The sequence below is a fragment of the Wolffia australiana genome, chromosome 13 (assembly GCF_029677425.1).
Source record: "Wolffia australiana isolate 7733 chromosome 13, ASM2967742v1".
Taxonomy (NCBI): Eukaryota; Viridiplantae; Streptophyta; class Magnoliopsida; order Alismatales; family Araceae; genus Wolffia; species Wolffia australiana.
In genome coordinates, this window is record NC_135847.1 from 6,352,343 (window position 1) to 6,373,272 (window position 20,930).

Consider the following 20,930-nt stretch of genomic DNA (forward strand, 5'->3'; position numbering starts at 1 on the left):
TTTTTATTTCTTATCTTCTTGTGTACTGTGCTCCATTCTAATGCCCCATTATTACTCTCTCTTTTTTCTCTATCAGTCTGTTGTCATCAACCTAAAAGGGGTTGATGACTGTATTGCGTTTGTCGATTGAACTTGTATTTTGAGAAATGCGGAACAAGAGACAGCACAGAGTGAATAAAAACACCAAAAAACCACACAGTTCATATGTGATGAATTCATATTTAAATACATGCCTGTAACGGCTAGTTAATGGCTAGTTTTTTCTAGCCGTTACTTGCCCGATAATGGGCCTACCCGTTAAGGGCGACTTACCCGATCTGTCAATTGAACAGATCAGGTAATGGGCTTGTTAGCCCAATACAAGAAGGCTTATTTTTCAGCCTTAAAACAGATGTTATACACACATATATTCAACAGGGTTTACCATTTTTTTCCCTCTTGAGTTACGCTTCTCCAGAGCTCTAGCTTCTACAATAACTGATATGACCCTGAGTGGAGAAAGAATCGATCCAAGCTGTAGTTGGACTTTTTAACCAGAATTGGATGCTCTTGATTGATTGATGACGTCATAACGTTCACAGATAGATGAATGTACGAGACAGGAGAGATGGGGAGAGGTTCCCAGGAGGAAGGGAAGAACGGGAATGGTCGGGGAGAGGCTGAGCAAAGGGGAGGGATCGGCTGAGGATGAGCGACCTGAAGAGGCGGTGAGGTGGAGGTGATCAAGAGGACGGGGTCGTAAGGGAGATAGAGCTTGGACATAAGACGAGAGGAGAGAGGAGGGAAACCAACAGTCACTTAAGAAAACAACTTCCAGTCTGCCCTCCTAGAGGGAGGGTTGTGCTATTTAAAGGAAACATGGAGGGAAGGGTCCTAGATGCTCTTAATGGAAAAAGAATGAGAATGCCCTCAACGAGGACCGGGGAATCCTATCAATAACATCTACTAATTTCCCCGAAAAACATGTTTCATTGTTTTTCTTTTGCTATTGTTCATTTCAATAAATTTTCTTAGATTGGTTTTCTTCTGACAAGCCTTTTTACAGGGTCCATCAGGAGATCAATCATCGACAGGAACAAAAATGGGAGGAGAAAGTCCACCTTTTGTAAGGAGTGATTACTTCGTTGGCACAAATAAGAACGTTTTATATGATAGTGTGTCTTGGGAAGATTTTATTGAAGGAAGTATTGACGAAGAGTTGAATTATTCTCACGAGGTATCTTTGAATTAGTTTCAGGAATTGCAATTCTTTAGTAAATATGTATCAACTGCCTGCATGTTTTCTCAGGTCTATTTTACTTTTTAGTGATTTCATGTAGAGGAGATCATTGGAAAAGATCCTTTCTTATGGTGCTCTCCTTTTGGCTCCTGCTTTCTCACGTCAGTTCTATCTTTATCTATCTCTCTTTCTCTTTTTTCTGGTTAATTTATGTACTTTCAAATGGTTAACTGTTCCCCCTTAACCAATATCCTATGAAAAAAGTTTGAAGCTTTTTGGTTTCTCTCTCTTCGTGTGTAGCAGATGTCGACAGATTTCATGAATACATCAATCCTTTTTTAGCATGTTTGTAATGGTGCATGAAACTCATCCTATTCATAAAAGTGGAAAAAAATCATTTCACAACTTCTCTCCACTCCAGACTCTATCTTATTTTGGTCTGGACATTGTATTTGTGTTGATTTCCAATCTAAAAATGTGTCAGGAAGATAAAATTTCCATCGAGCATCATTTGCAACGGGGGCAGGCACTTGGAGTTTTCAACTATCTGCTTACTGTGCGAGCTCAGAGGTGTGAATCATCTCATGGTCTTCAACAAATTTCACAGGCCAGAGTGCTAGCTGATGTTCAGACAATTTTGGAACCTCTAACAAAGGATGAAGGATTATTTTTCTCCTCTGTACGTTTTTCTGCCTTTTATCATTCATTTTGTGATTCGTTTCAAAAAAAAATCATTCATTTTGTGATAAATTTATGTTTCCTTTTCCAACTTCCCATCACACCGAAGATGAAGCTTAGTAGGTAATGTTTTGGAATAGTTGTTGATGACTCCTACATTGATATATATCACATCTCAAAAATAAAGGAATACTAAAAATCTAAAACAATAAGATGATTGTCCTTGTTTGAGGTCAATGTTTCTATGATCTCTTCTCAAGGTACTCAAAATTATGACTTGCCTCTATGTGACCTCTCTGTGCTAACTTAAATTTAGGTGATCCCTTTGGGTATTCTCAACTTCCATAACGCTGGCTTTGTTGCTGGTTGTGCGTTCCTGTTGGAGCTATTGGGTGTCTCTAGTAGCATGCTTCATATTGACATCTCTGCTCTCCAAAGAATTTCGTTGTATTATAAAACCAGGAGAAGTAGGGCATATTTTGGTCAGGTAGAACCAGTAGACAATATATTTCAATCACTTCTTCCAGAAGACAGTCACATTGCTCCCATGGCAAAAGCGTTGGCAGATAACTATCAAAAAGTTATTGATAATAGTGCTGTTGGGCAGAGAGATTCAATAGAGTTCTCTAATCAACCATCTGGGATTCTTATTTATGTTCTGCATGATTTGGAGAAAGCAAGTTTACCATTTCGAAATGAGTTTAAGAGTTGTGGTTCCTGGTTGAAAAATGGGAGTGGAAAAGGCATTGAATTTAGATCTCAGCAGAAGGCTGATAGCAAGCATTGGAGCGTTGTTACAGAATTTTGTCAGATGCACGGTCTGCCATTGAGCACAAAATATTTGACTTTTCTAGCTAAAGATAATGATTGGGTACACTTTCTTTCCCTTTTCATCACTTGCGTGGTATGTTTTTGTTTGAGTTACGAAAATCAATTTTGTCATTATACAGGTTGGGTTTCTCACTGAAGCACAGCAAGGAGGATTTCCAATTGATACTGTCATTCAAACGGTAATTTTATTTTACACCTCTGGTGGCGCTGTGTTATTTTATGGTGACATAATTTTGTACTTTGTATTGTTTCTGTTGCAATATTGTAGGCCGCCGAGTTTGGAGATCTGCGCCTGAGGCGTCATATATTAACAGTGCTCAGAAATATGGAATCCATAAAAAGGAGAAATGAATCTCTTACGACTCCATCAACACAAATTTTCAGCGAAATGACATCTGTTGGAAGTGGTGATGCAACACCCTCTGGACTTTTTGCCTTATTGTCAGACTGTGAAAAGCAGAAGAATCCTGGCGATGTTCTACTGCAAAAGGCAAAGGGCCTGCAATGGCCATTCCTGGCAATGATCGCTTCTTGTTTTCCAGGTGTATCTCCATTGTCATGCTTGAAAGTTTGGCTGGAGATAACAGCTATGAGGTGATTCCATAATCCTTTGCTTGAGATTGTTATTTCGTTTCTGTTTTACCATCCAGTTTGGTTGGTGAGTCTTATCTTATACTGATTTTGAAGGAAGTGAAGGTTGGAGAGAGGACCATTTCAGTTGCCCAAGTATTTCACATTCATATCTATTATTATATTTGGGTTGATCACCGATTGCAGGGGATCTTTCCCCTTATTAAAAAAAGTCAAAATATATCCGCTTAGTCGCACCCTAGTGAAATGCTCTTTTTAAGTACTTCTAGGAATTTTTCTTACTCAGGTCCTTGCTTTATAACTGATAAATTCCTTGATTTTCTTTTTTTTGTTCCTCTCAGGGAGACTTCATCTGTCAAGGTTGATGATATCTACTCCCAAATTTCAAGAAACATTTCAGCTGCGGTGAAATCAACAAACGAGCTATTGGAAAGCAATGAAGCTATTGGATTCAATTATGACAGAAGGAAACCAAAGAGGAGACGCTATCTGCACTCCTCATCTTTAGATCATTCTTTTGTTCATCCGTCGGATATGCCACATCCATCGATGGCCCCAAAAGTCCAGGTCATGGAAGTAAATCCAGAAGGAGACGGGAGAGAAAATTCACCCAATATGGCTGCTGATTTTGAAACTCTAAGATCGCTATCGAAGATGGTTGCTGTACTTTGTGAGCAGCAACTTTATCTTCCTCTGCTCAGAGCTTTTGACTTGTTTCTTCCGTTATGTTCCCTCTTGCCTTTTGTGCGGTTTCTTCAGGTCTGCTTTTCATGATGCTTAGATCCTAAGAAGAAAAAACCTTTTTCCTCTTCATTTTTGTCTGGATTTTGATTTTATTTTTTTGGAATTTTTTTTCTCATGTATGATTAAAGGCATTTTCCCAAATGCGACTGCCAGAAGCTACAGCTCACTTGGCATCATTTTCAGCCCGAATAAAGGAAGAACCATATCAATCCTATAATTCTAGCAGAGATGGGAATATTAATTATACATGGGTAAGCAATACCGCTTTAGATGCTGCAAAATCTGTCCTTTTGACATGTCCATCAGCATATGAGAAGATGTGTTTGCTTCGACTTCTGCAAACCGCTGACTTTGGTGATGGGGGTGCTACCAATGTTTTCTTCCGTCGGGAATACTGGAAACTCAGTGTAGCTGAACCTTTGCTCTCTGTTATTGATGGAGTTTGCTTTGATAATGAGACCCTTAATGATGATTCACTCTTGATTGTACTGATGAAAAATGGGAAGTGGGAACAAGCTGGTCACTGGGCAAAGTTGATGGAATCAAGTGATCAAACCGGGAGATCCTTGGTCCACCATGTTACTGAAAAACAGGTAAAGCAGGCGAGATTTTTATTCATCTTTCTAAGTACTGAATTAACCATAAAAAATCACATACTTATTATTCCATCGATTGATGCAGTAGTTGCATCTCTACAGAATGGGCTTCTTTGACCATATATATTCCAATTTAATCAATATCTTGCCAAACTCTGGAGACAAAGCCTAATATCTTTGATTGTGCATGTGGTATCAAATGTTTCCCCACCCAACCTTTCATTTTATGCTTGTGGTTGCTACTATGGAACGGGAATTTTCCCTTAGTAGCACTAATGGAGATGCCAAAATCCTTGTTGTTCCCATCAGTTATGGCCATCGTAACGAGTGGATAAGTATGAATTTTAACTGCAAAAAAAGCCTTTAGATGGATATCTTAAAAGTCTTAGCCTCTGTCAAATCTGAGTTCCATGTTTTTATGATCTCAGGCTGAAGCTTTTGTGGCCGAATACAAGGAATTCCTATGGGATATTGCAGAGGAGAGATCTGCTCTCTGGGGCCACATCCATGGACTCTTTGTCCACAATTCCCTTCCTGCACTGCAGGTCATCTTTCCCTAGTAGATGTTGAATGGCATATTGATTACTAGGCCTTAGTCAACCGAATTAATACTCACATTTTCGTTTTTTCATTCAGGCTGGAAATTTTTTCCTAAGGCATGCGCAAGCTCTTGAGAAAGAGATAACGACCAGAGAAGTGCATGAAATTCTCATTCTTTCACTGCAGTGGCTGAGTGGGATGATGAATCAGTCTAGCCTGTAAGCTTTCCTATCTCAGGGTTTTCTTTTTGTATTCTTCATTTTTCTTTCTCTATAAGATTGATCTTATTCTCTTGCATCATGTACAGGGTTTACCCATTGCACCTTCTCCGAGAGATGGAATCTAGGATTTGGCTCTTAGCTCTTGAATCAGAGTCTGCCGCCACACCATTTCAGGATCATGTGAAGACCCCGGGCATCATAGAATACACAGCAGATATCATTGCAAAGATGGATTATCACGTCAGTACCTGGCAAAAAGAAATTCAGGAAAGAAATCTAGGCGCGAGGGAGGGAGAATACTCATATGCAGGTTCATCTGGCTCTGGAAAGAGTTCGTGGTCCAAACGAAGAGGCAAAATTTTTGCCTTGGCAAGCCCGCTGTCATCTATGGACAACAGCCTACAAAAGGAAGCTGACACCATTGAAAGTTTTGGCACAGCCAATAATAGGAAGACGCCAAAGTCATTTTTGAGACAGTATCAAGTAGATCATGTGAAAGTCGATGGTACATTCACAGAGTGGGATGAACAAATGACGACATTGGAGTTGGAGACTGCCGTACGTTCATTGCTGGAATATGGTCAAGTGGCAGCTGCCAGGCAACTTCAGCTGAAAATTTCAGCATCAAGTCCACCATTTGAACTTTTACTTATTGACATTGCTTTGAGACTGGCATCTATGTCTCAACCCACCACTGGCGAAGAAATTCATCAAGTTTTTTTGGATTCTGAACTGGAGTCAACTATTGAATCATGTGGGCTTTCTTGGGGAAAAAACATTGACATCATTCAGGTGCGGTTCAGACTTGAGATATTTCTCTTTTTCATTAATTATTCTGTCGTACACTGAAGGAAAATTAGGAGTTTGGTCCATCTGTGAGAAAGCTTTTCACGCATGTTGTTAACAAGATCCATGGCTGGTAGGCTGTTGACCTACCGGTCAATCAAAGTGAGAGAACAGAAAAAGAAACCTCCATATTGATTGGGTAGGGTTTCACCGGTTTAAGACCAGTGAGATTTAAGAATAGCGGGGGCAGAGTAGCGGAAACATGACCGAACAGAGCAGCTTCCAGTGGGGCTCTTATGTGTGGGCCCCACATTTACATATAAAGAACAAAAAAGAGAATTACAAAAATAAAATGAACAAATAGGGCTTCTGCTGACATCTCCCCCAAGCTGGTGCATAGATGCTATCAATCCCAGCTAGGAGACCGTTCGCTCGAAGTTACTGCTTTGAAGGCCTTTGGTTAATATATCTGCTAGCTGCTCTGAAGAAGCATTAAGTGTCGATCTACCTCAATGTGCTTGGTTTGGTCAGGTTGGACAGGATTGTGTGCCACATCAATAGCTGACTTAATGTCATAATAAAAGATGGTTGGGTTGTCATGGGAAAATCCCAAATCTTCAAGAACCCCGGATGTTGATCTCTGATCTTCTAAAGACCCTGCATAGTCAGTATCGGTCTAGCTTTGTACAGAATAATCACTGCCCCTCTGTATAATAAACCGTTATCCGTTGTCCCTTTTAGATAGGATAGCTCTCTATGGGTGACTTGCCAGTGTGTTTCCCTCAGGAAATGCATAAATTGACTCAAGAATCCAAAAGAGAAGGCTATATCTGGTCTTGTATGGTTCAAGTAGATAAGTCTACTCACTAATCTTTGGTATCGTTCCTTATTGAGAGGACTGTCATCCTGGGATGTACCAAGCCTCATGTTTGAATCAATTGGGGTACAAGTGGATTTGGATTCCAGCGTCCCAGTCCCATTTAGGAGATCCAGTATATATTTCTGCTGGGAAATGAATAGATCCTCTCGGGAGTAGGCCACTTCAATTCCCAGGAAATCTCAAGGGCCCAAGGATTTGATGTTGAATAGACTTGACAATTGTCTACTCAACTCTTAGGAAGCTTTATCATTACTGCCGGTGATTATGATGTCATCTACATATACTAATAAAGCCATAACCCCCCCTGAATTGGAACCTCTGACGAATAAAGTGTGATGACGGTTGCTTTGAATGTACCTCATAGTCTTCGTGGCCAGAGAAAATTTCCCAAACCATGCATGTGGTGATTCCTTCAGTCGGTAGAGTGTTTTCTTCAGCCAGCGTACTTTCCTACCCTGCTCAGGAGAATAGCATCCAGGTGGTAGCTGCATGTATATCTCTTCCTCTATGTCTCCATGTAAGAATGCATTTGTCACGCCTTACTGGTTGAGACGCCATCTTGAGTTTGCTGCAATCACAATCAATATCCAGACAGTGTTGAGTTCTGCCACTGGTGCAAACGTCTCTATGTAGTCAATACAGTATGACTAATTATATCCTTAGGCCACAAGCCTGACCTTATACGTCTCCATTGAGCCATCTGTCCCCGAGACAAACTCATGAGCAAAGTCAGGGAGGATGAGTACCGGCGCCGTAGAGAGGGTGTGTTTCAGCTGCTCAAACGCCGAATGAGCCTCAGGGGGCCATGTTTGTAACTGGCCACGAATCTTCTGTAATAGCTGGCCAGCCCTAGAAACCCCCATAGGTGCTGGAGGGTGAGCGGCCACGGTTACTCTTGGATGGGCCACACCTTATCGGCGTCCGTGGCAACTCCGGCAGAAGACACCCAGTGACCCAGGTATTCAAGTTGGGACTGGAGGAAGAAGTATTTCTTGATGTTGACGAAGGGAGCATGGGCCTCAAGGAGTTGCAGAACCTGAATGAGATGTCCCATGTGCTCATCCTGGGAGCAGCTGTAGATCAAAATATCGTCAAAAAAGGACCAAACAAACTTCCGTAGGACGGGCTGGAAGACGTGGTTCATCGAGGCCTGGAAGGTTGCCGGTGTGTTGGATAACCCAAACAGCATGACGAGGTACTCATAGTGTCCCAGGTGAGTGCGGAACGCCGTCTTGTAGATATCATGCTCATGCATCCAAATCTGGTCGTAGCCAGGTCTGAGATCGAGCTTGGAAAAATACGCCATGCAGTGCAATTGTTCAAGGAGCTCGTCAACCACAGAAATCAGAAATTGGAAAACGGTTGGGGACTGGTAATCTTGTCGAGGGCACGGTAGTCGATGCAAAACTGTCACCCATTGTCCTCCTTGGGGACCAGGAGAGCCGGACTCGAGTAGAGACTGCATGAGGGTTGAATTATGCCCGCGTCAAGTTGCTCTGGTTCAAACCCTCAAAGCTCGTTCTTCGGAAGATGAGCGTAGCAGTAGGGTTGTGAGTTGACAGGACCCATAACTGGGAGGAGAGAGATCTGGTGGTTGAAGGCGCGCCGAGGAGGCAGTCTGCCAGGGTGGTAAAAAACCCGCGGAAACTGATGCTCCAGGAATGCTTGCACTTCTGTCGAGGCCGATAAGGACTGCAAATTCGAAATGTAGGTGATGTGTAGGGTGCTCGGGACCCTGTCGGGTTGGTGTCATGTAGTGTCAGTCCGGCAAGTATCAGGGTTACCCACTAGGGTATGGCACACCCTGTCCACCTGTCCAAGTATCGAGGAAGAGGTCCCAGTGTGCTTGCGTCCAACCAAGGGTGCAGCCACGGGTACCCAAAGATGACATCGGTGCTGAGGTTGGGCAACAGTAGGAAGGTGACTGCAGATGTGTATCCTTGTAGACCCACTGGAATGGGCGAAAGATGGGAAGTGCCCAGGGACGTACGGCGCCGGTAGGGGGGACGCAGAGGTAGCAGCAGAAGGTCGGCCTCGTCGTTGTTGAGATGGAATCCGACGCGGCAAGGTCAGCCTCTAAAGGGGTCCTTAGTGGCCCAAAATGGGGGTCCAAAGGCGGTGGCACGGCAACGGCAATTTGGCGCGGCTGTGCAGCCATGAGGAGCTGCATCTGTTTGGCCAGCGGAGCGAGATGCCATTCCATGGCAGCATCGTCCTCACTTGGCGCGGCGTAGTGCTCTGATTTAGCATCCATTGCAGTTGCGAAGGGAAGCAAGGTGGCTCTGATACCAATGGGTCGATCCTGGCTCGATATCGAATCAATGCACACTATAGATAAATTAGAGTGGTCAAGTTGGAAGGGAGGGAGAGAGAGATGTTCCTGGGGAGAAAGCAAAGAATGGAAATGATGGGGACATAGCGAAGGATTTCCGCCGAATGATCATTGCTCGACAGGGATGACGACATTAACCTGCAAGCACAGGGAAGGAGAGTCACGACCAGAGCGAGTAGAAGAGAGAGGGTAGGGGGACTCACAATGAACTTCTTTTCTGCCCTTCTCTCAGGGAGAGGGATTAAATGGAACCTGAAACGAGCAGGGTAGGGGTTTCAGAATCGGGCTGCTGCAGTGACTTCTTACGAGCATAAATGCGCTGACGGATCGTATCAGTCATATGAAAATAATTTGTTCCTTAGTCAATGATCCAACTCATTCCCAGAATATATGTATGAAAAACAGAGGGAATATGATAATACCTTATCCGGTCATGGATGCATATCCTACTAAGGACGCGAGTCTTTCCTCTTCTTCCCTGGGGCAGATATTTCCTCCCCCGTATTCTTGGGCATTGTACCGGATTCTTCAGGAGCAACTGGGTCACAATCTTCTGTGGCACCATGCTGGACCATCACTGTGTTTGCCTGACCCTGGGGGTGTGTGGGGTGCATGCTCCCGAGGAGCCAAGCTCAAACTAGGGCGTCATCTTCCTTCCAAGATCTCTACCCTGCACTGCTTGGATCAATCAATTCTCAAACAGACCTCATCCCTCAAGGATGATCTCCACATAGTGACCCCAATGCAGTGTATTCAACCAATCATGCTTGAGGGGTTCAGGGACACCTGAAAAAATATGATGTACCATCCTCTCATAGTCTTGAACTGATACTGAATCACTAGAGCTCGCTTTATTGATCTCTGTGGCCATCTTTCAAGCCCAGAAGTCCAACCTCGTCTCTTGAAGAGCCCTGTCAGCTCCTTAGAGTAGCAAGTAGCTTCCTTCAGGAATGAGAGGAGAGATTGGATTGCACCTTCCACCGGGGCATCGAGTTCCCCATGTTAGCAAGCTCGATGGCAGGTCGCCTGTTGACCTAGCCACCAGTCAGAACGAGAGAACAAGTGAAAAAACCTCCATATCGATTGGGTAAGGTTTCACTGGTTTAAAACCAGTGAGATACAAGAAATAGGCTTGGGCCATGTAGGTGGGTAAGTGGATAAGTGGGCCTCTGATAAGTTCTATGCCAAGAAATACAAGAGGAAGAACAGGCATAGGGCTGGTCAACGCCCTAATGACCATACGCATTGACCTGAGTGCGGACTCAATAAGGTGGGAAGCGCCGATCCCTATAAATAAGGGCAGCTATCCCAGACGAGGTATCTTTTTAGTCATTTCTTGAAAAGTCAGTCGACGGTTAGTCGGAAGGCCAAAGCAGCTGAGGGGGCAGATCTCGACGGCGACCGCAGGGAGGAGCTCATCGTAGAGGAGACGCCCGAGGAGCTGGGAGAGGGAGCCAACAGCTGCTGATCGGAGGGAGCGTTTCTGAAGAATCCGGAAGATCTGGAAGGAGCTACTCCAGAGGAAGGAGGGCCATCCCGATCGCCCATCGTTCGAAAACTCATTCCTATTTGAGAGGCATTTGTCGAGAACATATTCAGATTTGATCTACTGATATCTTCGACTATATCAGTCTCTTATGTGTGGTGCCCACATTTACATGTAAAGAACAAAAACAGAAAATTAGAGAATAAAATGAATGATGAAGAAATAGGGTTTCTGCTGACACATAACATTAAGGTTAGAGAACAATGATAATGGATGTCGATGACGATGAAGATGATAGGAAATTATAGATGATGATGGACGACTTCTAGAGAATGGAATAACAATGAATGATTCAATGCTCTATCTTAGATTGAAAAATGGTGGATCATGATGATATTGGTGATGATGATGGCTCTTGGAAACTGGTTAAATTCAATGCTTCATCTTAGCTTGGAAACGAATGGATGATAATGATGATGGCTGCTCTTGGAAACATGATGACGATGATGAGTCAACGTCACCATTGATCTGGAACCCTCTGTGCTGTAAACATCACTCCCTGACTTCAGCATTTTCTGAACATAATATTTTTTTTTATCTACAGGTTTTGGAAGCCTTGACGGCCAAGTGCAGCGAAGGTGGGGGCCGAGGAATGTGCAAGAGAATAGTAGCAGTTGCTAAAGCATCCAACGTGCTGGGCTTCTCATTCGCGGAAGCATTCAAGAAGCAGCCAATTGAATTGCTCCAGCTACTCTCTCTCAAGGCCCAGGACTCCCTGGAAGAGGCCAGGCTTTTCGTCCAGACTCATCCTATGCCTTCAGCCAGTATTGCAAAGATTCTGGCAGAATCATTCTTAAAGGCATGATTTTTTATGGCATCTTCATCTTCCCTTTCAATTTCATTTCTTCAAAAGTTGTGGCTTGCTTTATTGTAACTGGCTTGAATCCTTATTTCAGGGGCTTTTGGCTGCGCATCGAGGAGGGTACATGGATTCTCAGAATGATGAAGGCCCTGCCCCTCTCTTGTGGAGGTTCAGCGACTTCTTCAAATGGTCAAAACTTTGTCCGTCTGAACAGGAAATCGGGCATGCGCTTACACGTTTGGTAATGACGGGGCAGGAAGTTCCCCATGCATGTGAGGTAATGACTGCAATATATCATTGCGTAAAATTTTACCGATTAGCCAGTTTTTGTGTCATTCTTTTCATCAACCCATAATTTTACAAATCCTGCATTGTAAAGTGATTTGATAACCCGGTTTCTCTATTGATTGAAAAGTGATTTCATTCAAAAAAAAATTGATTGAAAAGTGATTAGCAAATGTAGCACTAGCCTGATTGCATATTCTGATTCACCCCATTTGACTCAATAGCCATTGTTCGTGTCCATTTCGTTGTTGGTTCACGAGTTCACAGGAATTTATTTCTAGACTTCTTCAACTATGTGCTTGAATTAAAATAGCTTTAAAACATTGGTAATAAATTGTGTCTTATTTGGGATTCGGTGGTGTTGGCAGAAGAAAGTATTTTTTATGTTTTTCTACTGTATTTTCTATTGTACCCAAAACTCTTAATATTTGTATTTATGCCTATGCGGTATTTGACTGTTGGAACGAATGAGCTAACCTCTTGGACCGGTTCGTATATGTTGAAAATATACTGTTTTGGCAGAGGAAATCTAAGCGCCAGACTGAGAAACCATTACTGCCATCCAATCCCCAACATAATGGTTGGTATGAGGCCAATGACTTAACTAAGTCATGGCTAATTGAGTCTGTGGGGCCATCAGTGGAGCTACACTTACCGTGGTCCCTAAATGTCAAGGATGTGTGGGAGAATTTCATCAAATGCATTCTAGGCATAATGATAAATCGTACATCACAATCTTGGTTCCAAAATCTATCACTCTAACTTAAGGGACTACAAAAGTATTGGAATATGCTGCAGTCATGGCAGCCATTTGGAATGAGCTGGATCATCCAAGCCATAAAGGATAGTTACCACCATCATATGGCTTGATAACTCCACATATTTTTCTGGTCGTTCCGCTGTGCCTGACCGGCCCGTCAAAAATCTGGACTCTAAAGAAAGAGTGAGTTAGAAGATCAAGTTCACAAAATTTATTTCTGGCCTGAGCTCACACTTTGGTACTTACTTAAAAAGCTTTACTGATCATCAGAGAAAGGAGGTGTCATTTGAGAGGAGAGACGCCTTTGGGATGTGTTGGATTCAAGCTCTTACCAACTGTGCTAAAAGCTATAGCTGATAGCAAGGGCACAACTTTACTCTTCAAGCAGGATGTTATACTTCAATACTACCCCACAAACACCTGCTGCTGGCCTGTTTATAACCTTAGTGCCATGGATTTGAACCTGCCACCTGGCTCTGACACCTTGTTGGATTCAAGTGCTAACTAACCATAATTTTTAGCACGACTTAGCTTTCAAGAGCTGACCGACTATATTAATCTCGAGCTTGGCCTTGGAAAGGACAGGCGACTACAGATAAGGTCAGAGATTAGTGGGAAAACTGATTTAATTATCCCACACCAGCCCTGATATCTCAAATGTGGTGGGCCTAGGGAGCCAGTGTATGCAAGACCCAAAGGACATACACGAGGGGGAGTGTTGGAGGAAGAAGTCCATTTATATCTTTTTCTACTGTATTTTCTGTTGTACCCTAAACTCTTTACCTTTGTATTAATATCCTTGATCTCCATATTAGCTTATCCACTTGCCAGTGGAATCAAGAGCTACCACAATAACATCTGGTTAAAAGATGAAATGAAAGAGAAATCTGATACTCCCCAATAGTATCAACTAACAATGTCAACCAAATAGATGTCAAAATCCAAATATTTGACAATGTAGCTTGAAGAACTAAGGAAATAGAGTAGATCTTGATGGCTCCTCCTCTCAGGTCAAAGCTCCTTCTCGATCTTGGGTGGTTCCTCCTCTCAGGTGAAACTCCTCCCTCCAGACCAGCAGGCGAAGATGATCTCCTGCTGCTCCTGCCTTCTCGCCTTCTAACTGTCGAGCCACAACTTCAAGAAAATGAGTAGTGTCCAATGCCTGGGTTGCCCCTTTTATTTATAGGGGTGGAACACTGCCCTATCTGTCTGGGTCACTTTGACTGGTCAACAGTCCGTTGACTCGATCTGAGTTTCCTCTTTTGGTACTTCTTGGAATATAGTCTATCAAAATCACAGCCAATAACTTCAATATAAACCCCAAAATGACAAATTAGGGTTCCACAATTCGTGACTGTGTAGATCAGAATAGGAAGGAACGTAGAGGATAAGAATGTCAGTCGAGAGGAAAATGGATAGAGAAGGAACAATGAAAGCACAATGATCGACAAAATGGATGTCTTTTCACCCTCAGGATTCAGATAACTCTTCATCCAGTGCTGTTGCGGCAGCAACTGATTTCCAAAAAATGGAATGCCTCTTTCTGATGAAATTCCCCTCCCTTTATAGTGTCATAGTGTCCCCTTGTCAGTAGAGGCCACAAGCCTCTATGTTGACCAACTATCCCCCTTTGTAGATTTATATCAGCTAGAATCCACATTCTCCTCATACCGTGATTACAGCTTTGTGGAATCTTCAAAATTCTCAAATAGAAGAAGGTTTTTTTGTAAAATGTAAATCCTGCAGTTATAGTTCATCTTTTTTAATGGACACAAAATTTATAACTGGTAAATTTAGAAGATTTATGTGTATTGCTCCGAAAAATCTTGTAATGCTTAAATGGTAGAAAGACCTGTGATCCTGAAAACAGGTTGTGGGAGGAGCTAGGAGTGGCTTCACTCTTTCACGGGATTCCGATGCTGTTTGGAAGAGATTTCTATGTGACTCTAGAGTCGGGAGATAGACCGAACTCCAGACTCTATAGTCGGGATGGGAGGGCAGGATCAAAACTCTGAGGCTTTTTGGTCTTCCATTTCAAAAGCTGGAATGCAAGAAATGGGTCCGACTAACTGTGCGTACACATCACCTTTTCGGGGTTAATAAAACGATACGAAAAGGAAGAAATCGTATAAGAGAGGAAGCCCTGGCATGAGTCCAGCAGTTGGATGCAGTTGTAGACACCCGATGTTTAGCAGATGCCAAGCTTCATGAAAGGAAAGCATGCAGAGCGATGGTGGAAGTAGAAGATAAGAAACTAGAACTTGATTGGAGGCAACAATCGAGGCAACTTTGGCTGAAGGAGGGAGACGCCAACACTCAGTTTTTTCATTTAATGGCTAATGGAAGGAAGCGTTCGAACCATATACTACGAGTGCAAGTGGGGGACCGTGAAATTGTGGGGTCAAAAGCTGTTGGTGGAGCACTCGCAGATCATTTCAGAGAGAGAGATAACCAGGGGGAGGGGGCTCGGAACCAATGGAGATGGAGTGGAAGAAGTGCATCCAAGATGACCCAAGAACAACAAGAAGAGTTAGTGAAACCATTTATCGTGGAGGAGGTGAAGGCTGCAATCTTAGGATTAAATGGGGAAGGAGCACCGAGCCCCAATGGTTTCCCAGTCTTCTTCTTCAACGAACTCTGGGATACTGTGGGATCCGATGTGATGGGTACCCTGAATGCGTTCAGTCGAGGCAACTTTGGATTGGATTGGTTCAATCGGTCACATCTATTTTTGCTGCCCAAGAGACCGGGTGCAAGGAGCGTGGTGGATTTTAGACCCATTGCCCTATCAAACTTGATATACCTCATCATCACCAAGGTATTGGCTAATTGGAACATTTCAATCGGCATTCATTCTGGTTAGACAGGTGGTGGACAGTGCGGTGGTGGCAGGGGAGATTGTATCAAAATGGAAGAGAAATGGGACAAAGGGATTTATTTTGAAGGTCGATTTTGCCAAAGCGTATGATTCGCTCGATTTGGAGATTCCTATGGTCTGTTTTGCGAAAGAGGGGCTTTCCCGAAGAATGGGTGGCATGGGTACGATGTTGTGTTACGTCCCACACATTCTCAGTTCTGGACAATGGTCGTGCAGAAGGGGGATGGATCCATCCATAGAGCGGAGTCAGGCAGGGTGGCCCATTAGCCCCATTACTATTTGTCTTGGCACTGGACACCTTGGCCACATGCACCCTTAAGGCATCCGACCGCGGTATATTAAGGGGCTTCCAGACTGCGAGCTACCCAGGGGGCATTCCACCACTTCAGCATGCGGACGACACTACGTTCTTCATGGAAGGATCTGTGACAGAAGCTCACACCTTATCTACATTGTTAGATATTTTCGCTGACTTCTCAGGGTTAAGTCTCAACCGAGCTAAGTGGGCATTTGTGGGATTTGGCGTCTCGTCGGTGGAAGAAGCACAATGGGCCAACACACTAGGCAGGCGTCGGGGTTCTCTAACAATGAGTTACCTAGGTCTTCCACTGAAGGGGAGATGTATTTTAACCACAGAATGGCAGCCAGTTATCAAGAAGGTGGAGCAGCGGTTGGAAGGCGGACAGGCCAAAGTGCTATCAAAAGGGGATCGCTTGGTATTACTGAGATCAGTGCTTTCAGAGCCTAGAGGGACTGATGAGGGGTTTTCTTTGGGGAGCTGATACGGTCCTTGATTGAGGTCCGTATCCGAGGGTGGGAGAGGGTGAGGCGAGAAGGGAATTCCCTGGGTTGCGAGGTGAAACGAGAAGAGTAGGAGAGGAGGCCGAGCAGGGGAGGTAGGGATCGGCCGGGGATGAGCCGCCTGAAGATGCGGTGAGGTAGAGACGATCTCGAGAACGGGGATCGTAGAGGGGAGAAGGGAGGCCAGACCTGGACTTGGAGAGGGGGAGACAAGGCACTAATTCATTATTCTTCTTCTTCCTTGGCTGCCCTCCTAAAGGGAGGGCATCCCTATTTAAAGGGAAATACATAACAGCAAAAGACTAGAACGCCCCTGTGGGCTAACATGATGAAATTACCCCTAGGATCCTATCATTACTCCCCCCCTTGAAAAACCAGCTTGTCCTCAAGCTGGTGTCGGTGGCTTGTGCGGTAGGTCCCCCTAGGGCAGCAGCGGAGGCGAGCACGGTCGGCATGGTGGGACGGAGGTGACAAGCATTTGTTGCTGGTGGTGACGGCGGCGGTGGTGGCGGAGCAACCTGGTGGTGGTGGCTCGTGGCGAGTTAGCTGGCGGCTTGCTGGCTGGCGCGGGGCAGGTTCCCAGGGTGTGGCGTGGCCGGTCCGCGGGCGTGGCGCAGCGGATCCATGGGTGGTTTGCGGCGGGCCCTGGATGGGGAATGGTGGATCCCCAGGTGGCACGGCGCTCCTCCTGCGGCGTACGGCAGTTCCCCGGGTGGTGCGTGACGGGTCCGAGGGTGGAGCGTGGCGGTCCTCCCGCGGCGCACGGTGGTTTCCCGGGCGGTGCGCAACAGGTTCGCGAGTGGACCACGACGGTCCACTGGCAGCGTGTGGCAGTTCCTCGGGCGGTGAGTGCAGCTGGGACCGTCCCCTGAGAAACAGGCGGGCCAGGGGTCCAGTTGGGCCGGTCTCGGGTAGGAAAGCCATGGCTGGCCCGTTCCCCGGGTCACATGGTCTGTTTGGGCCAACGGGGATTCATGGTGGGCCTTTAATGGTGAAAATCCCCCTATCGGGCGTATTTGCTGGGTCGCCCACTCGAAACGGGCCTGCCTGATAGTAACGGGCCGGCCGGGGGTGGGAAACACACGCCCGACCCGTTTCCCCTCAGAGCAGGCCCATTAGCATCATGCTGGCGGACCTTCTCGGGGTGGGCCGGGCTAGCCCGGCCCTCCGCCCCTGCCCGCCTTGCCCTAGGGCAACCCCCCTGGTCGAGGGACCCACAGGGCGAGCCTAGGGCGGTGGCCGTCAGAGCGGCATCGGTCGGAGCCGTCGGAGCGCCGATCGACCGAGCGGCGGCTGTCGGCCTGGGGACGACGGCAGTCGGGGTCGCGGTGGCTGGCGGTTCGTCGGTCGTCGTGGCCATGGCTGGCGGGTCGGCAGCCGTTGGGACCGCGGCTGACGGGAAGAGGTCTGCTTGGGAAGGGGGTACCTCTGGTAGCTTGGGAAGAGGTCTGCAGACCCATGAAGCTAGCAGGGCTGGGGATACTCCACATAGACTCCATGAATCTGGCACTTCTGACCAAATGGATGGAAAGGATTGTGACATCAGCAGAGGGCCTTGTCCTCAATGTCCTTAGGGACAGATATGGCTGGAGACTGATTGGGGGAAAGGTGGGCTAAAGTTCCCAGGGAGTCCCCCTTTTGGTGCAGTCTACATCCGTGAGTTCTTTGGCCCCAAGTTGGGGGACAGGGCCAGTTTTTGATTTTGGACCAATAACTGGTCCAATCAAGGCGTCCTGAAGTTGAAATGTCCAAGACTTTTTGCTCTAGCGGGGAACCCAAATGCCACAGTCGTTGAATGCTGGTCAGGAGCTTGGGTCCCTATCATGAATGGGCATTATCAGAGCCGCGGTTTGAGGAACTGATGGGGTTACAAGAGATCCTTTCGCCTATCAAACTTTCGAATGTATATCGAGATGGCTGGATATGGTGAGGGCCAACTTTCTCGGTGAAGGATGCATATATGAAGATCTCAGGGGAAGTAGGGGGAGATTCGGAAACCAACAATTCATGTGCCATGCTGATGAGGCAAAAAGTTCTGAAAGTGAGTTCTTCTACTGGCTATTGAGACGACAAATATTGGTCACATGGGTTTTTCGGAGGAGGTGGAACCCGATAGCTTCCATCGAGTGTCCCATTTGCACCCCGGGGGACGAGACTGCTCCCACCTATTCTTCAGCTGCCAGTTCGCCCAAGGAGTATGGGCATCGCGGCAGATATCAGAGGTGATTATCTCCTCCGATGAGGCATTTTGGACCTTAGTCACGGGTGGCAGGTACTGGAGCAGGCTGGAATGGGGAAGGCTACTTTCGGTGCTACGGGCATTATGGCTGCACCAAAATGAGGTGGTATTCAAGGGGAGGCGGGCGTCAGTGGAGAGCATCATTCACAACATTGAGGCGCTAGTGTCTTCTTGGGTTGGAGGGAAATGATTGGTGGACCATTTCGGTCATATCTATAACTCAAATGTACATGATTTTCATTGGTAATGGTAGCAGGTTCGCCACCATTTAAGCATGGTCTTCCTTATTTTCTTCAAAAAAAAAAAGATTTCTCGTTCTTCAATCTGTGTTATAGAGAGAAAGCGAGACCTACCCAAGAAAATTCATTTGTTAGGCCACATACAGAATTTATAGTTTTAGGTGAAACTGACATAAGGTGGAGGTACATACGTATATTAGCCTAGCTCTGAGGAATCACCTAAATGTGTAAATGGAAAATAAAATGACTAGCAAGACAACTCTTTGTTTTCCCAACTAGGTTTGTGATACGATCCCGGGGGTGGGATCAAAATCGTTGGACACTGTAATGCGATTGTTCAACACGAAATGATAATTCAAAGTCTCAAATCATGCACATAGGGAGGAGGGAGGGGAGTAGAGAGAGATATTCCCAGGGTGGAGGGAAATGGTGAAGGATTGTTGATGAGCAGTCGTTGCACGACAGGGCCCGTGAGCACAGAGAAGGGAAGAGTCACAACCGGAATGAGGTAGGGAGGAGAGGGAACTAGAGAGACTCACAGTGCATCATGCTTCCTACCCTTCCTTCCTAGAGGTAGGGCTTAAGTAGGAACCAAAGTGGGTCGGGCCTGCATGTCCAACTTGGGCTGCTGCCGCGTCTTCCGGGCATAAACCCACTGGTGAAACATATCAGGTTGGCAGAATGATGATGATGAATTGAACAAAGTGATGATAAAACCAGATGATGATCTCTATGCAATATGAACCTTTCCAATAGTGCTTGAGGAGGCCACTTGTCAGAAAAGAGGAATGTTCAGGGCCCTAATGAGAGCGGGCCCCACGACCATCAAGAACCATTGGCCTATTATTACCTGATTGGGTGTAACGGGCTGGAGGCTACGGAGATTCTCCAAGAGCCGGTGAGGGGCAGCCAATACGATGAGCTCTCCAACAAGGATGCAGCCAATACGGCAGCGTCCGTGTTGTCCTTCTATTGTTCCTCGACCGTCTTGTGAACTACTTTCTTTGCAACTCTTAGAATTCATCTCAGTGCATAGACTCTGTCCTACTGTATTTCTTGGTGTATAGGTGAATTGTCATTTTTCTCTCATATTTCTGTGTTTCTTGATCGGATATTACCTATGCTTGGAAACTGATGGCAAATTGGGCAACAATGGCATCTCTAGGAAACTGGAAGATGAGAGTGATGAAAACTGGATAAGAATGAAGTGGATGATTCATCCTCTCATCATTGTCATCGTTGATGCCAAGAGCTAACCTAAAGTTTTTTTGGTCAAGAAAAAATAAAAAAATCTTGATAAAGTTCATCATTTTGAAAGTATGAAAAAGTGTCATTAAATTGGTGATTCATTTTAGATTCAGACATCCGAAGACCAATGCCAAAGCCCGAGGAACATTGATGAAATTGACAGCTGACCTGTTTTGGTGTTTCAAAAACAGGTAGAGCTGCTCATCCTGGCTCACCACTTTTACAAGTCATCCGCCTGCCTGGATGGGGTCGATGTGCTGGTGGCGCTGGCAGCCAAGAGGGTGGAGTGCTATGTCTCAGAGGGGGATTTTGCGTGTTTGGCCCGCCTGGTGACTGGAGTGACCAACTTCCATGCTCTGAGCTTCATATTTGGGATTCTCATCGAGAATGGGCAGCTGGAGCTTTTGCTGCAAAAGTATTCTGCCGCCGATCCTGCTGCAGTGGGGGCAACAGGCTTCCGCATGGCGGTGCTCTCCGCCCTGAAGCATTATGATCCGCACGACCTGGAGTCAAGCTCCATGGTATGCAGACTAGACCTCCGATTCCTCCACCTTGTTTTCATCATTAGCAGCACCATGACCATCCTTTTCAAGGCCATAATCATACTTGTTCATCATACTCATCATCATCGTCCTTCTCGCCATAATAATCATATTAATATTGCTTATGTAGCGCAGATCTCCCATTCATTATCTTCATCATCAGCAACACCAT

The 20,930-nt window shown here is 45.5% G+C and overlaps 1 protein-coding gene across 3 annotated transcripts in view; it reads left to right on the plus strand.

Moving 5' to 3' along the window:
* The window catches only part of LOC144711518 (spatacsin carboxy-terminus protein), a 61,492-nt gene that overhangs the window by 38,656 nt on the left and 1,906 nt on the right, over nt 1-20,930 (plus strand). For all 3 annotated transcript variants that reach the window (XM_078585542.1, XM_078585543.1, XM_078585544.1), the window contains 13 exons: nt 1,046-1,216; nt 1,704-1,898; nt 2,214-2,768; nt 2,848-2,907; nt 2,997-3,322; nt 3,661-4,078; nt 4,192-4,656; nt 5,088-5,204; nt 5,296-5,417; nt 5,507-6,212; nt 11,509-11,763; nt 11,861-12,043; nt 20,408-20,737. In XM_078585542.1, coding sequence (XP_078441668.1) covers nt 1,046-1,216; nt 1,704-1,898; nt 2,214-2,768; nt 2,848-2,907; nt 2,997-3,322; nt 3,661-4,078; nt 4,192-4,656; nt 5,088-5,204; nt 5,296-5,417; nt 5,507-6,212; nt 11,509-11,763; nt 11,861-12,043; nt 20,408-20,737 — 3,903 coding nt within the window. The remainder of the gene's footprint in view (nt 1-1,045; nt 1,217-1,703; nt 1,899-2,213; nt 2,769-2,847; nt 2,908-2,996; nt 3,323-3,660; nt 4,079-4,191; nt 4,657-5,087; nt 5,205-5,295; nt 5,418-5,506; nt 6,213-11,508; nt 11,764-11,860; nt 12,044-20,407; nt 20,738-20,930) is intronic.